Consider the following 17245-nt stretch of genomic DNA (forward strand, 5'->3'; position numbering starts at 1 on the left):
ATTCATGAGCTATGGTGTCACAAGAAAAAAACAATAATAAACATCATGAAAAGATGTGAATATTAGTTGTTTTTTTTTCTTTTTTGTTTGTTTTTTTGTTTTCTCTACTTGGCCCTCTCTCTCTCCTCCTCCTCTCTCTCGCCTCGCTGCGCCAAACCTCTTCTGTAAACATGGACACTTGTGGTGTTTCTGTCATCAGGAGGACGTCGTGTTTACAAAAAAATATCATCAATTCAGATGTTTTTATAACGTGTTTTGCACCAGAGGCACCTAAACATGTCAAACATGTCAAAAAAGATTGTTTTGACTGCTTATGAACCAGGACAAAATGTTTCAATTTCTTTACTGACTTCAAAGACCTGTTGCTCTGTTTCTGTATCACTTCAAGTGTTTCTGACACTTTCACAATAAACTCTGGGATGTTTCCTTTCTGCCATATTTCTGCATGTAGTCACTGTGGTTTTAGTTCTTGCTCCAAAATATCAGAATCTGAAGATGGAGGCAACAATAAAGTGCTGATCCAGCTGCCAAATAGCAACTCAAACTGACAGCTGAGTGAGGATATAAAGGCGTAGAGATGAAAACATATACAGAAGGTAGCAGGCTTTATATCTCTCATTGACGTTGGTGAAAAAGAGAAATATCATAAGTAAAGTTAAATTACTAACAGCTGAAATGAAATGTGCTCTCTGCAGCTGCTTTTAGCCAAACTGTTTCTTGCTTTGTGTAGTTATTTTAGCCAAAATAACTACACAAAGCGCGCTGTCACACTCTTGCACTCAATTTATAAACAACGTTTCGGTTCTCAGACCTTCATCAGGATGTTCAATGTTTGGGATATTTTGGTTTCTTTCACGGTTAAAGTTTATGATCCGACGCACCTGCTCGCAAGATTTTCTAGAGTTCTCTCTCTCTCCGCAGCTGCTTTTAGCCTGAACTCTTTCTGCCTCGTCAGGCAGCAAAAAGGTGATAAAACACGTAGTTATTTTAGCCTTTAGTTACTCTGAAAGGACCAAAAAAAAACAATCTGTCAAACTGTCAGCCTCTTTCGGTTCTCAGACTTTAATCAGGAAATGTGCGACGTTTGTGATATTTTGGTTTCTTTCACAGTCTGACGCACCTGCTCACGAGTTTTTCTGGAGTGTTACCTGCTAGCCTTTAGCTGCTTGTTGAAAGATAAACCTAATAAGACTCATTAAGAGATTTGAGTGAGTTAAAATGCTATCAAACTCCTCCAACTACTCATATGTCATTAGCGGGAATAATTTGACAAACACTGCTAAGATATGTGCTGCAGAAAATCCAAATAAAACCAGTAAAGTAAACAAAATGTGTAGTTGAAGGAGATAAAACACCAGTATAGTCCTCTCAGCACTTTAAGCTCAAATATTTAGCTGCTTCGTTACTTTATATGGAAAGAAAATGGACATGTTGTGCATCGTTTATACACATCTTAAGTATTTCAGGCGGAAAACATGATGGACATGCAGACAGGTCAGACGGGAGAAACACATGTGAGTCATGTGCCTGTCTGTCTGTCCGTCCGTCTGTGTGTTTGTGTCCATGAGAACTGAACTGCTTTGTTGGCTGTGAACTCTTGACTTGTAAACACATCCGCTTGAACCGAGGTTAAAGATGTCTGCAGTCGACGGGAGGGGGTGGGTGGTGGTGGTGGGGGGGGGACGTAGCCTGGGGAGAATGCACGTGGTAAACAGCTCACACACTTACATACACACCACAGCCTTTTTTTTTTTTTTCACCACACGATCTGAAGTCAGGACGCTAATCAGGGCAGGAAACGTTTTGTTCTCCAAGCCACAGAGGCTGGTAAAGCCCAAAATTCATCCAGCTGCTTCCGCTATTTATGACTATTATAAACCTTATTTATAGAGATGTTCTAAATACAGTTATAAAGTCGATAAAAGAGAAAACAGACGGAGTAAAAAAAAAGGAAGATGAAGAGCACTCAGGGATAAACCAGGATATTAAAAGAGTTTGGAAGACATACCAGTATAGTTTCCAGTCACTTGGCATTAGATTAGTCAGGAGCTGCAACAATTAGTCAACTATTATCATAATCAAATGGTTTTCAGTCACTTTTTAAGAAAGAAAATGTTCAAATTCTCTGATTTTCTGGGTTCATTAGTTTTCTTTATGAGTGTAAACTAAACATCTTTGGGTTGTGGACAAAAGAAAACATGTCAGGACGTCATCTTGGGCTTTTTTCCACCATTTCCTGACATCTTACAGAACAAAGACGAATCAATTAATGAGAAAATAATCAACGAGTCAATAGATAATGAAAATAGTTGCTAGTTGCACCCTTAGATTAGACTTCTTTCTTCTTCTATAGTGGTAAAACTATAGCTTTAAGCTACTTAAGCTCCATTTTGGCTTGAAAACCCCCCACAAATCCTGACTTCAGGGTTGCTTTAAGCTCAACAAAGCCCGGTGAGCAGTTCGAAGCCATTTTTCAGCGCCGCTGACAAAGGAGGGTTTTGTCGGGTTTGTTTGTCGACGGTTGAGTAACAGAAAGAGGCTGAGAGGTGTGGTTCGCTCGGCACCTCGGTCCTCGGCAACAACGGCGTCTCTGTGTTTTCCAGCCTTAAGTCAGTGGCATTCATCCACTCGACGGTCTGTCAGGGCTGAGAGCATTGTTCACGCTGTGTGTGTTTACACTTGCATCATTGGTCTTGAACGCAGCTCGCCAGCACAAACATTGGAGGAGCCGGAGCTCGCCAACAAAACGCTAAAACCCAAACGAGGACTGAGGGCTCAGCTGGAGGAGGGCCAGGGCTCTTGCTGTCTTGAACATTTGTGCCAACACACACATAGTCTCTGCAGTCGTTATTTAATATTTATAATGTTTCGAGAAAAAAAAAACTTGCGGTGAGAGACGGGGATGTCCTTTACTGCCTGTGTAGCTGACAACGTGCACAATTTTCTTGTAGAAGTCACAGTTAGCTAAATCAAAAAGTCAGTTCTAGTTGCTGTTGGGTCTTATAAGATTAATAAGGCATATTTTTCTGTTTTCTGTTGATTAATTTGCTGTTTTTGATTCATCGATTGTTGTTTGGTCTATAAAATGTCATAAAATAGTAAAAAATACCCCTGGTGACGTCTCCAAACGTCTTGTTTTGTTCGACCAACCGCCCAAAACCCAAAAAATATTCAGTTTAGCATCAAAGAAGACGAAGAAAATCATAAAATCTTTACATTTGATAAGCTGGAACCAGCACAAACACCTTTATTTACCTTTAATAGGGTTTATAATGATGTGAAACTCCAGAATTCTTAACGTTAATCAACACATCTGGATTCCAAGCAGTGATATTTCTCAGAGTATGAATATTAAATCCTTCCATTTTTATACTAAACAACAAAAAAAATGAATAATTGAAGTAGTGATGGAGACAAAATCTGCTGCTGTCGTATAATTTTGACATCTGGATCACAAAAACATAATACAGTAAAAAAAAACCCTGATGATTTAAAGTATCGTCTTTCCTAAAAACTTCCTGTGGATATCTTGTCACTTACAGCAGATGCAGCTTTAAAATATCTTTTTTGTGTGTGTGTGTGTGTGTGTGTGTGTGTGTGTGTCTTGGAGGTGGAGAGTAAATCTCTTTCTGCTCCGCTGTGGGAAGTCCTACATGACCCTAAGCATCAACATTTATGTTTCTGCTGCCAAGTCGTGCGCTGCAGCCAAGTCTTCCAGGCTAATATACCCATGCTGACTGGAGATCAGCCAAAAAGCTTATGGGACCGAATGAGTCAACGGTTTGGAAAGCAGCTCGTCCTCATTATTCACTTTTACTCTCTTTAAATAGGGAGGTTTGTTAATAAATATTAATCTTTCCAGACTTACAGTGGGCAGCATTTATTACTACTGTTGTTATTTTATTATGTACAGTGTATATATATATATTTAGATCTCTGACACTTTTTATTAGTGTGTAGTTTCCGTGATTGGAGGTTTTTGTTTTGTGTCTTTCTATAATTCTTTATTTCTGTGTTTTCAACAGAGAAAATATCATTTTCATTTTGTTGTAGGAGACAAAAGCAAAGAGTCCTGTCTGTAGTTTTTACTCTTATTATTCAGTTATAATGAATGAAATGAGTCAGTGGTCACTTTATTTACAGAAATTTGAGGCACTTTTTCACTAAAAGACTAATCATTTGTGATCATAACCGAAATTAAAATAGCTGCAGCTTATTAGTTTCACTAAAATACAACATAAAATACATTTATGTGTAGCTCCAACACCTCCCGTTCTCCTCTACTCTCCTCTTGTTTTCATTATCGATTAATCTGCACATTGTTTTCTGGATTAATCGACTAATCTTACGGTCTTTAAATCATCATACCACAATATGCTAGAGCACAAGGTGATGTCAACAGATGTCTTTTTGTCCAACCAACAGTCTAAAACCCCAAAATATTTAATTTATTATAGTTTAAGACCAAGAAAAGCAGCAAATTCTCACATTTGAAAGCCCAGAACCACCAACTCATCATCTTATTGTTGCTGCTCTAGTTTCAATCTCTCATTTAATGAACATTAAAGGATGTTGACTTGTATTAATTACTGTCAGTTTGCAGTAAATTGTGATCTCGTGTTTCTGTGTTTCAGTCGGACGTCGTCCATCAGAGCGTGTTCGAGTTGATCCACACGGACGACCGAGCTCTGTTCAGACGGCAGCTTCACTTCGCCCTCAACACACATAAGAACCAGCACGACGGCGGCACAGAGAGTCCCAGTAAGTCCACTACGCTGCACATCCTGCACTGTATGTTGGGATAAATAAGCTGTAATGGACAAAAAACAAGAGACTTATTGATGATGTAGACGAATTCATCTAAACGCTAGGATTTTGAGTGTGTTTGCGTTAGTAAAGTGTGACAGCGGCGGTTTCTTTATCGCCGCAGGTGAGCAGAGCAGCAGCGAGGTCAACAGCAACTTGATGACGTACGACCCGCAGGTCATCCCCCCAGAAAACTCGTCCTTCCTGGAGAGAAACTTCTGCTGTCGTTTCCGCTGCCTGCTCGACAACTCCTCCGGCTTCCTGGTAACACACACACACACACACACACACATCACCAGAATACACACCAGTAAAGATTGTGTTATAGATTATAGATTACTCAAAAATAACCACATGATCTGTTATCTGGCCTGGGAAAGTGAGCATTTAAAATTATACTGCAGATAAATACGAGAGAGAGAGACTGTAAGCAAGTAAAACATTTGAACTGTAGACGTTAAAAATGTAATTTGAAATCCAAGCTGAAATAGCCCACCAACTACGTCACGTCACATGACGGCGCCGATGCCACAAGAACAACAGATTTTGCAGCTGCGCCCCAGAGACACAATGACTGCAGATGTTTTTCACACTGTATCCTTAATTCTTATAGCAAGAGAAAAGGTTGAAAATTGGTGAAATGATCCTTTAATTTTGAAAGCTGATGTCATGTTTTGTTTTAAAGAAGACTTTGGTTTTTAGAGGCTGTTTTGTGAGCATTAATTATTAAGAAAAAGCTGCAACATGAAAAAGTTCCTGAACAGAAAGATGTTATCTTTTATTCTCAGCATTATGAACCAGTGTCACACAATCACCGTCTTTCTGATGTGATGTTATGTGGCTCTATTTTACCATTTATCTTAATTACTTCCTAAAAACATCTAATTAATTGCTCTTAAAATTCAATTATCTGGATTGTTATCACTCTCCTAAACCTAAACACAGCAGATCCTCGTCCAACTATGGATCCTAAATATTTAGAGCGAGTGAACCCTCCTCTTCAAAAGATGTAATTTCACATCTAACTAATTATTCCTTACTTAAATAATCAATTTTATATTTATGACAAAGAACAGTTTAGTATTTTTAAACTGCTTGTTGTTGGTTTGTTTTTGTTTAACAACCAATAATTGATAGTTTCAGTTTAAGAAAATGATTTTAGACTCGATATCTGTGTCATTTAGTGCACTTGAAGCCTCCTCCGTCCTCCATGCTCGTATAAATAGACTCTAAAAGTAAACCAAACGAAGTGCTGGGGTCATGAGAATTTAGTGACCTACATGTTTTTTAAAAAGTGAGGCCAGAGATTGACGTAGATACATTCAAATCTCCATTCCTGCTTCAGTCTCTGTGTGTCCTCGTGTGTTTCGTCTCCAGGCCCTGAACTTCCGCGGCCGCCTGAAGTTCCTCCACGGTCAGAACCGGCTGTCGGAGGACGGGACGTTGGTTCCGCCGCAGCTCGCTCTGTTCGCCATCGCCATGCCGCTGCAGCCGCCGTCCATCCTGGAGATCCGCACCAAGACGCTCATCTTCCAGACAAAACACAAGCTGGACTTCACGCCCATGGGCATCGACGCCAGGTAGACACACAAACACAAGGCGGGAGTGAAACCAGTAAAGAGATCCGCATAAGCAAACTGCTGGTCTCAATGTAGAGACATTTCAATATAAACATGAGCAAAAATCTGACGTTTATTCCAAAATCTTACAAGTAAAATTGTGATATTGGTCTTTAAAAAGTCACAACAGTCAAACACAACAGATTGGCAACTATCCTGCTTCCATAGAGCAAGAAAACCATAAAAAACACAAGAATTTATTCATTTAACTTTATTTAATTATGTAGTTTCATTGATATTTAAATGTATGTTTTAGAAGAGACACGAGAACAAGAAACATTCATCTTCATACACACAAGAACAACACATAAAAACAATTACAAGTCATAGAAACATGCTTTAAAATCTCCAACACAAGTGTCCATACAGTAAGACAAATCCTCCTTATCTTTGTAATCACATCAATTGATTTATAGACCGTTTGATTCAGACAGTTAATGTGATTATTTCTCCAGAGGGAAGGTGGTTCTGGGTTACAGTGAAGCAGAGCTCTGCACGAGAGGCACCGGCTACCACTTCATCCACGCCGCAGACATGATGTACTGCGCCGACAACCACCTGAGAAGTAAGTCTTTTTTCAAATTGGTTAAAATTATAGGCTGATGGATAAGTGGATGGGCAGGTTTATAGATAGATATGGCTGACTCTTTTCTGTGTCGTATCCAGTGATGAAAACAGGAGACAGCGGTTTCACCGTCTTCAGGCTACTGGCCAAAACTGGGTCATGGATCTGGGTCCAGGCCAGCGCCAGACTGGTGTTTAAAGGAGGAAAACCAGACTTCATCGTGGCCCGGCAGAGAGCTTTGACGTAAGTCTCCCTAAAGTTGACAACAAGACAAGAGCTGAAGGGTTTTAGTTTAGTGTTTCTTTGTGATTCATCAGGAAAACATGAGAGGTTTGCTTTCGATTATTCCGCTGATTTATTGTTTTATAAATAAATATATATTGTGTATAAAATGTAAGAAAAATGTTCCTAAATGCTAAGTTGATGTCATTAAGTTGCCTCAACAACAGTCCAAAATATTTGGATTTACGATCACATAAGAGAAGAAGAAGAAGAAGCAGCAAATCCTCACAAATGAAAAGCTGTAATTGAGAAATGTTCAGCATTTAACTATCAATTAATTGACTAATCGCTGAGCTCTAGTTTCCTTACAGTGTTTGAATAAATTAAACTAATACTACAAACTTTGGCTCTTACTACTAGCAATTCTGCTACTATTAGTAGTACTTAGTAATGCTTGTACTAGTACTAAAAGTAGTGCTATAGTTACCTGTAGGGTTTATAGAAAATGAATAAATGATTGTTTGTCAATATAAGTCATTTATTCAGTAAACAGTCAAACTTTTGTTCGTTTGTGTTCTATGATATGAGGATTTGCTGCTTTTCTTCACTTAAAATGAAAAATTGGACCTCAGGGACTGACTGTTGGTCAAAACAAATCAGGAATTTGAAGACTTCAGATCAGGCATTTGTCATTTATTTTGACAGTTTAGAGCTTAAATGATTAGTTTATTTATTTAAAATGATAAGTAGTTTAGTCACTAAGGTAAATTATCATTAGAGCAACAATTGATTACATTTTTGATTACATGATTAACCATTTAGTTTGAAAAGTTTCAGATTCCTGGATGTCTTGTTTTGTCTGACCAACAGTCTAAAATCAAAATATATACAGTTAACAATGATATCAAACAGAGAAAGGACACATTATGATATTTGAGAAGCTAGAACCAGACAATATTTAGTATTTTCACTTTATTTTCATCTAAACCAGCGACTGACTCTTGTCTTGTTTGCCACAGAAATGAAGAAGGGGAAGAACAACTGCGTCTCCGTCGGCTACAGCTGCCGTTCAACTTCGCCACCGGAGAGGCGTTGCTGTACGATCTGGCTCCGACTGTCGACGTCCCCGACTCGTGCTCCGCCCCGAAGCAGAGGAAGATCGACAGTTACTCCGTCAGCCGCGACTCCATCCTGGGCTGCATGCTGAGTCAGGACCAGTCCATCTACTGTGAACACAACAACGCCAACACCCTGAACTCCCTCAACGACGTCGCCTTCAAGGACACCCACGCTACGGTCAATGTTCCCGGAGACATCTGGCAAAACTCCTCACCCAAACCTGTTGTCGGAAGCCTGGTGAAGTCCGAGGCCACGGTGCAGGACATGATGGAGACCCTGCAGCAGATCCTGGAGGAAAACGACCTCGCCAATGCCCTGGACGTGGAACCCGAGGAGCTGAAGAGCTGGGAGACCACTCTGCTGAAGATGAGCTCCAACAACTGCGAGATGAGCGAAGACCTGAACGACATTCTCAGCCAAGACATCCTGTCATACGTAGAAGAGCAGCTCCAGAAGGAGGGCGGGCTCAAATTGCTGGATAACCTGGATGACGTACCAGCCTGCCTCTCCACATTGGACCTCCAGAACCAGGGTCCTGATCAAGGTGTGGAGCAGAACTTTGGCTGGCCTCTGGAGCCTCCAAACCAGCTGATACCCAACGGAGGGCCGATGATGGCTGGACAACAGATTCCAGTTCCGGGGACGATGAAACTGACCCACGCCGATCTTCCTCAGCTGAACTCTACCGGTTTGAACGGTCCAACGCTTCAACAGATCGCCTCACAGCAAACCCTCACCCCTTCTGTCGGTCTTCACGCTGATCTGGGTACCACAGGCAACCTCGGCGCTCCAATGACCTTCAACCCTTCGTTTTCGGACTCTTGCGCTCAGACACAGAATCAACTGAGGACCTTACAAGTCACCGCCAAGGACAACAACCACGGAGTTTTCTCGCTCAGGCAGACTCCAATCCAAACCAATCAGCTTCACTCCAACCAAATGCAGAACCACCAGCTGAGGACGCCCAACCTACCCATCGGCCTCCAGGACCAAAGCGCTTCAATACAGTTAAACCCTGTGTTCAACTTCCAGGGCAACCAGTGGAACGCCTCTGTCCCCAACTCAAACCAAGCCGACACCTTTGAAACGTACACCCAAAATATTTCAAACGCGCCCGGTTTCACGGCAGATCCTTCCCCGTCTAGCTGCTTACAGAACCACTTTGCACTTCAGAAACAAAACAGTGAGAATCAGAGACAGTCTTGGCCGCTGGAGCAGCAGCAGCAGCAGCAGCAGCAGCAACAGCAGCTGATCTCAAATGGACACCAACAAATGGGCGCCTGCATCAACCAAATGTCAGGATTTCAAAGGAATCCTCTTCCTGGGGTTGCCGCAACGCAGAACGCTGTCAACTGCACACCCATGTTCAGGACTGCAGAGACTTCAAATGTTCAGTTTCCTGTCCAGCAGGGCATTGAACCGCCTCCTATGGCACCTCCTAGCAGTTGTATGTTCAGAAATGCCGCCCCTCCTGTGCCCGTAAATGGAGTGCACCTCAGTCAGGCGCCCTCCTGCCAGAGACTGAACCCCGCCAGCAACCAGATCTCCTCCAAATCCTCCTGTTTCTATCAGGGTCTTCCCGGAGGTGGGGCAGTGCCAGGGATGACCGCTATCCCAAATCCTGATACGGCACAGTTGTCCTGCCAAATGACCCCTGGTCTTGACCCAGACAGCCTGCTGGTGCAACCGCAGCAGTATCTTAATTTCAGTGAACAGACACAGGTAAAAACTGGTGGTAAAGTACTGAGATTAGACAACTTTAGAGCTTGAGTCCGTTCTGTGTTGGGTTTGTGTTGGACAGTAGCGGAAGAAGTATTCAGAAAGTACTAATACAGCAGTGTAAAAATAGTCAGTTACAAATCCTACTACAGTAAAAGTACATAAGTATTATGAGCTTGATGTAGTTAAAGTATTGCAGTAAAAGTAGTGGTTTGGTCCCTCTGACTGATATATTATTATATATGACATCATTAGATTATTAATAGTGAAGCATCAGTGTTAGAGCAGCATGTTACTGTTGTAGCTGCTGGAGGTGGAGCTAGTTTACACTACTTTATATACAGTTAGCTAGTTTAGTCCAGTGGTTCCCAACCTAGGGGTCGGGCCCCTCCAAAGGGTCAGCAGATAAATCTGAGGGGTGGTGAGATGATTAATGGGAGAGGAAAGAAGAAAAAACAAAGTTCTGATACACAAATCTGTTTTCAGTTTTTGGACTTTTTCTCTAATCTTTGATTTTTGCTGAAATATTGGATCATTTGAACATTTATTGAAATGAAAGCATGTGAGAAGTTTAGAGGGAAAAATCACTATTTGGTGGAGCTGTTAACAACTCATAGACATGTGAAATGTGACCCCGACTACACACTGCTTTTTGTAAGACGTCAAAAGCCAAAAAGGTTGGAAACCACTGGTTTCATCTTTAACAATGTGTTGTATTTTAAAAGCTTGTTATATTATCCATTGTGTCAAATCTTCATCTGAAAAGTAACTAAAGCTGTCAAATAAATGTAGTGGAGTAGAAAGTACAATATTTCCCTCTGAAATGTAGAAAGTAGCATCACATGGAAATATTCAAGTACCTCAAAACTGTACTTAAGTGCAGTACTTGGGTAAATGTGTTTTGTTATTTTCCATCACTGCTGGATCAGGGATTTGGCAGATACTTTGGATCCTGTGGGATTCTAATGGGGTGGTCCAGGAAACCCAAACTTAAATATGTTTACTTTAACAGATGAAGCTGGTGTTACTCTTTATTTTTCTCATTAACAGATCGCATGAAAAGACCAAATACTTCCCCACATACGTACTCTCAAATATATAGTTTCATTTTTCAAAAAAGAGGCTCAGTTACTTCCTAAAACAGCTGGTCTCTGTATTCTTTAAAACAAACAATCAGGAAGAAATAGTGTATTTGTTTGGGGACTATTTTCTGCAGCGGATTGATACACGTTTTGTGCTCTAGTGAGTATTTCTGGCTCATTGATGTGTTTTTAATAGTTTTTGGACAACAATAAGATATATCAGGCTTTGCAATGAAACTCCAGATAATAATAATAAAACAGACTTGATTACAGACTGTTTTGGATTTAACAATTTAAGGACGTTTCAAGAGTCTTCCCATTGATTGATTGATTATTTCTTTTTCAAACGTCTTGTTTAATCCAACCAACAGCCCAAAATATTCAATTTACAATGATATAAAGGTAGAATAATTACATTGGATTGACATTAGATTTAAAAGTGACAGGATTAGCGTTGGATTGGGAACATTTTGATCACAAGCTTCATATTTTTTTGGCTTTTTAACCCCAAACTTCAAAAACATAATGTAAGTGATGCCTCATAAAATCTAACCGCTCTTCTCTCATTTCACAGATCAACAGCCGTCCAGTCGTAGGGAACGGAGGTTTCCACTTCTCCTCGCTGTCCAACGGAAACGCATACTACTCAGAGAACAAATAGGAATCAGCCGCTGTGACTCCTGGACGGCAGAGGATCCCACGCTTGGACTGAAAGGGCAGTTAAAAGGAAACTTAAAAGACTCCTGTCTCTAAACATGAAAGCGGAGTAGACTGAAGAACAGAAAAGTGCCCGAGAAGGACGAGGAGACAGACCAGGACGCCTTGTTACTCTCTTCTTCTTCTTCTTCTTCTTCTTTTTCTTATTAGGAAACAGTGATGAAAGCTTTATGAGTTCAAGTCTTCGGTTCAGGATGGCTGGAAGAGAAATCACAACAGGAGGAAAGAGAAAGCTGGTCTGTTTTTTGTTTTTTTTTTTGTTTTTTTTCTCAAACCTGGACGTCATTCAAAGAAAAAAAAGTATGAATTCCTCCTCGGAGCTGGTTGGATTATACCAAAAAAAAAAAAACCCCCAACAAAAGAGATAACGGACGTCCTGTATCAACGATTTCTGTTGTGCAATCATGATCAAGTTTGAGAAATTTGAAGCAAGTTTCAGGACGTCTGACGGTTTTTGTTTTTTTTTTTTCTACCACGTTGATGGATGAGCTGCATTCTTTCACTCGTTCCATCGCCTCAGTAACGCTGAATGTCTCCTGTCGTCTGTTTATAAGAATATTTAGATGTTTGAGGAAACAAAAACACTCGAGTGAGACTGTTAGAGGCGGGAAAGTTCACCAGATTTACCAAACCAACCAGTCAGTCGTCATCCGTGAAGTTTTTCTCTTGTAAAACCAAAACGTATTGTTTAAAAACACCTCAAATGAACCATAAATCTCTCATTTGTGTGGCTTGTTCTGTTATATTTATGAATAATGACCCTAATTATACGCTGCATGTTAGCAGAGCTGCGATACTTAGTTGATTAATCGTTTAAAAGACAATTAATCTGCAGCTATTTTACTAACTAATCATTTAAGTCGTTATTTTCAAGCAAATTTACCAAACATATGACAGTTTTAGGTTCTCAAATGTGAGAATTTCTCCTTTTTTTGGTCGTACATTATAAATTTTTAATATTTTTGAGCAAATTTTTGACTAATCAAGAAATTTGCTGGCTTCTGCTCTACTCTGATGGACTTTTTTACTCTTTTCTGACTTTTTTTTGACCAAACAATTCATCAATTAATCCAGAAAACACTCAGCAGATTAGTCAGTAATGATAATAATTGTTAGTCAGCATCTTAGTTGTGAGTCCGAGACTTTCTGACGGCTGCAAAGTCGTTAAATTAAATCCAGTATTAACGCTTTTATTATTGATTTAGCAAAAACCAAACTGTCGATATAACAGGATGTAAATTTCATCGTCATTGTAGCGTATGAAAATAAAATAAAATGTACATTAATGAAGGTTAAAATCTACAACATGTAGGGCTGCAACTAACAATTATTTCCATTATTGATGAATCATTTTGTCTGTAAAATGTCAGAAAATTGTGAAAAATTACTTAAAATTCCCCCGAGTCAAAGATTACGTCTTTAAATGTCTGGTTTTGTCCGACCAACAGTCTAAACCCAAAAGATATTCAGTTTACTGTCACATTTGACAAAGAAAGACGTGAAATCATCACATTTGAAAGGCTGAAATCAATAATTTTAATCGATTAATGAACTAATTCTCACTAACGAACGGTTGAACATCAGCCACAAGCTGCATCAGCGAGTCTCTTCCTGTAGAAAAGTGACATTTATGCTTCGTAGGAAGCGTTTTTAATCCGTATATTTCAGTTTTACAAGAGAAAATACTTCAAGGTTGAGGAGTAACTAGTTGTTTTGGGCAAATGTGCGTCTGGTTAACGTCCCCGCCTCCGATAAAAAGCAGCACACAGAGTCTCAAACGTCGCTACAACACTGACCGACCTGAAAGAAAGTGAAACGAAAGAACGCCTGTCGATCCTCTGCCGTCTCTCTGACGAACAAACACGCCGACCTACTCCCTGAAAGCGCTCAGAAGGATAAAATATATCTACTTTTTTTTTGTTGTTGTTGTTGTTGTTGTTGTTGTTGTTTCTTTTTTTTTTTTTGTCCTTTTGAAAATGTTCATTTCAAATCTTTATTGTCCCATTGAGGGAGATTTGCGTTGCAGACAGGGTATAAAACAAAAAAAAAATAGAAAATAAAGAAACGCACAACAGAAACATCATCCGACTAACAAACAGATTTTAACACGAGATGATTCAGTGGAAACAGCTGCTCGTTAGTGCATCTTTTATATATTTTAAAAGCATTCGGTCAGAGCTTTTTTTTTTTTTTTTGTCACTGAGCCAGTTTTATTTGTCTTTTTTCTTTTCTTTTCTTTAATATTTCTGTGTTGTTTTTCCGGTTGTATTGGGGGGGGGGGGGGGGGGGGGGGATACAGATGGTGCCTTATAAACTGACAGAACTGTTTGAAACTTTAAAGGGACAGTCTGTTGATTTTTAAAAACATTTCCATCAGGAATATTAGCAAAAAAAAGATGTAGTGGAAAATTGAAACCAAAGTTAAAAACTTACCCTCGCCTTAACTTCAACAAGCCAATTTATAAGATTTATTGCACTATTTCTTCAAAAGTGTTTGACTTGCCAAAGCATAGAGAAGAGAAAAAACAATTCCCAGCCCCAAAAAGATAGTTTTATTATAGAATAAGAAGTGTTTTATAACAAAATAAGCACAAATTAAGATGATTTTAGTACTTGTTTCATAAAGAAATTGCGCTTTTAACGGACTAGATCCTCTAGATTTTATAGATGTTGGATTATAAACTCCTCAAAATGGATTTATCGCATAGTTTAATTAAAAAAAAGGCAGAGCAGATTTATTCTCTGCATCTAATTTTTTTAAATTCAATCATAAAACTAAACCTGAAAATTCTCTCTTTGTAAGATGCTGATTTATATTTTCGCAAACAAATTTTCCGTCCTCTTCCTCTTTCCTGTTTCTATCTTGTGGTTAATTTATCGACGCTCTTGCTCGGACCGGGAGTAAAGACGGCGCGGCGCGACCCGTCCGGCAGCGAAACACAGAAGTAAAACAGTAAAGGCAGCTATTGTATATTATACATGAGGAAATAAATGGGAAAAAAAAAGGAACACTTCACACGTTAAATAAAAAAAGGGGGGTGGAAACCTTAAGTGCCTTTTAATTGAACCCTTTTGATTGTCTGTTGATCTTAAAAAAAAAACACAGTTCAGCACTTAAAAGAAACGCTGAAAGCCTCGCGGTGGATTGAGGAAGCCTCAGAAAGTCGCTTCATCCCGTACTGAGCCGTGAAATCTGCTTTTTGTCCACAAGACGACAAAAAAAATGTTGTTTTCAGCACTTGTGAACTTTTTGTTTAATTTGCAGGGTATTCTAAAACCTGCACAAGACAAAAGCAGCGACAAGGATCATGAAAACTTGACTTAAATACCAAAAAAAAAAAGTCAGTAAAGCCATCTGTGATGCTTTATGTCCGAGGATACCAAAGGGACGAGACAGAATACAAGACAGACTGTTGGAAAATCCAGTTTCTGTGGACAGATTTTCCACCAAAAAATGGAAACACACAGATTTCTACACATAAAACAGCAAGAAACTGACCGGACTGATTGTAGTTTTTCTTCAATATGGATTAACTAGAATCATGTTGCATTCAGGTCTTATGGGAGAGTTGTAATTACCAGTTTCAGACTTGTAAACAGATCAACATCCGAGTCGTAGTTTAACCGGGAAACTGGTTTTCTGAAAGCTTTTAATTTGCGCTTAATACACGGGACAAAGTCCACTGTGTAACTCACATTTAATGGATTTAATGCTGTATTTTCAATTCACATCAACTCTGTGATCAAACAATTGTCTTAAGTTGTCTGATGACCTCTCACAAGTTTTAAACATGAGAGTCTCACGACATAAACGCAACATCACACCATCATCAATTTTTGAGGCACTTCCGTATTATTATTATTATTATTATTATTATTATTATTATTATTATTATTAACAGCAAGTAGTAAAAAATATCAGATTTCATGAAAATGTGAGTCTGAATTGTAATTACAAGTCTTTAATTCCCATATTTCACGAACGCTACATTAGCATCAGATGCCTGCCCCTTCTGAGGGCTGCTAAAGGCATTCTGGGATATGTAGTAAACCACTAACTGCAGTAGTAGAGGAGACAAGTTCAGTTACAGTATTTTACGATGACTTTGGCTCAGTTTTTAGGAGTTTAATGTGAACAACTCAACACAAAACTCTCTAGTCTTTCTAAATTTTGTCAAACAAAAACTAATTCTCACAAAATTGTTTGATTATTTACTGCAAATAGCAATTATCCCAAAAAATTCCCAAAAGTCAGTGTTTGAAATGACGTACAGCAAGAATTCCTAAATACTGAATATACTGTATTACTATAGATAACTGTGTTAATATATATAACTATAGATGATATAGTCCAGAATCTGACTTTTCACTGCTGTAAATCACAATCATACAAGACAAAATGATGATTTTCACTGTATGTTTGACTCATAATATTAAATATTTTGGGAAACAGTAAAACACAGTTTATACTACAGCAACAGAAACTCAATTCATCACAACAACAACAGTCCAAAAGCACAAAGATATTCAGTTAATTGTCATATATGACAAAGAAATTTGAAAAGCTAAAAGCCAAATTTGTCAAAATATTTGCTTTAGAAATGATTATTTGATTTTAACAACCAGCATTTTGCATTTAAAGGTAAAAAACTGGGAAAATTCAGCCAAAGAAATTGTAAAATACTGTAAAAATTAAAGTCTCACATTTCTTCTCGTGGATGTTTTTGTTATGAAACATCATCAGTGAGATAAAAGCAGATTTTTACCAAAAATAGACCAAAAAAAAAAAAAAACCAACATCACAGATGGTTGAATTCTTAAGACTCAGTACAAAATGAAGCACTTTGCTCAGAGGTGTGTGATTTTTTTTTTTTTTTTTTTTTAACGTCTTTTCTCCTCTTTTGAATCCAGAGTGCTTTCAATCAGAGCCTTTTCCTCACAAAGTATTCTTCGTAGATACAGAAATATAAATATATATTGTTGCTTGCTTAGATAAAACAAACAAATAAAAAAAAGGCTTTGTACTTATACATTTATTTTTCAAACCCCTGGAGGCCAAGGCTCCAAAATGCAGTATCTTTGTGTACCTGTATATAAATATATATATTTGTCTTCTTTTTTTTTTGTTTTTTCAAAATACGTATTGTCATATATTGTGCATTTTAATGTCGTATTGCCTTAACCTGACACACGCTTATCGTTTTTTTTGTACATTTTCTGCACAGCATATACATATGTAACCTCCTGTTATGATGTTGTTGTTGTTTTTTTTTTGTAACGTTTCAACTTATTATATCTTGTGGATTTGCATTCAATATTTGCCTCTAACATTGTATGAGAGTTTGAGTCAATCTTTTCATGTTCACCGTATTAAAGGTGATGTGATCACACACTGA

The 17245-nt window shown here is 38.6% G+C and overlaps 1 protein-coding gene across 1 annotated transcript in view; it reads left to right on the top strand.

Moving 5' to 3' along the window:
* LOC137177372 (aryl hydrocarbon receptor-like) overlaps positions 1-17245 on the top strand; it is an 85073-nt gene extending 67828 nt beyond the window's left edge. The window contains exons 6-12 of the mRNA XM_067583642.1: positions 4635-4761; positions 4931-5070; positions 6184-6386; positions 6881-6990; positions 7092-7233; positions 8232-10053; positions 11707-17245. Coding sequence (XP_067439743.1) covers positions 4635-4761; positions 4931-5070; positions 6184-6386; positions 6881-6990; positions 7092-7233; positions 8232-10053; positions 11707-11793 — 2631 coding nt within the window. The 3' untranslated portion in view covers positions 11794-17245. The remainder of the gene's footprint in view (positions 1-4634; positions 4762-4930; positions 5071-6183; positions 6387-6880; positions 6991-7091; positions 7234-8231; positions 10054-11706) is intronic.

Source organism: Thunnus thynnus, chromosome 24, assembly GCF_963924715.1.
Source record: "Thunnus thynnus chromosome 24, fThuThy2.1, whole genome shotgun sequence".
Classification (NCBI taxonomy): Eukaryota; Metazoa; Chordata; class Actinopteri; order Scombriformes; family Scombridae; genus Thunnus; species Thunnus thynnus.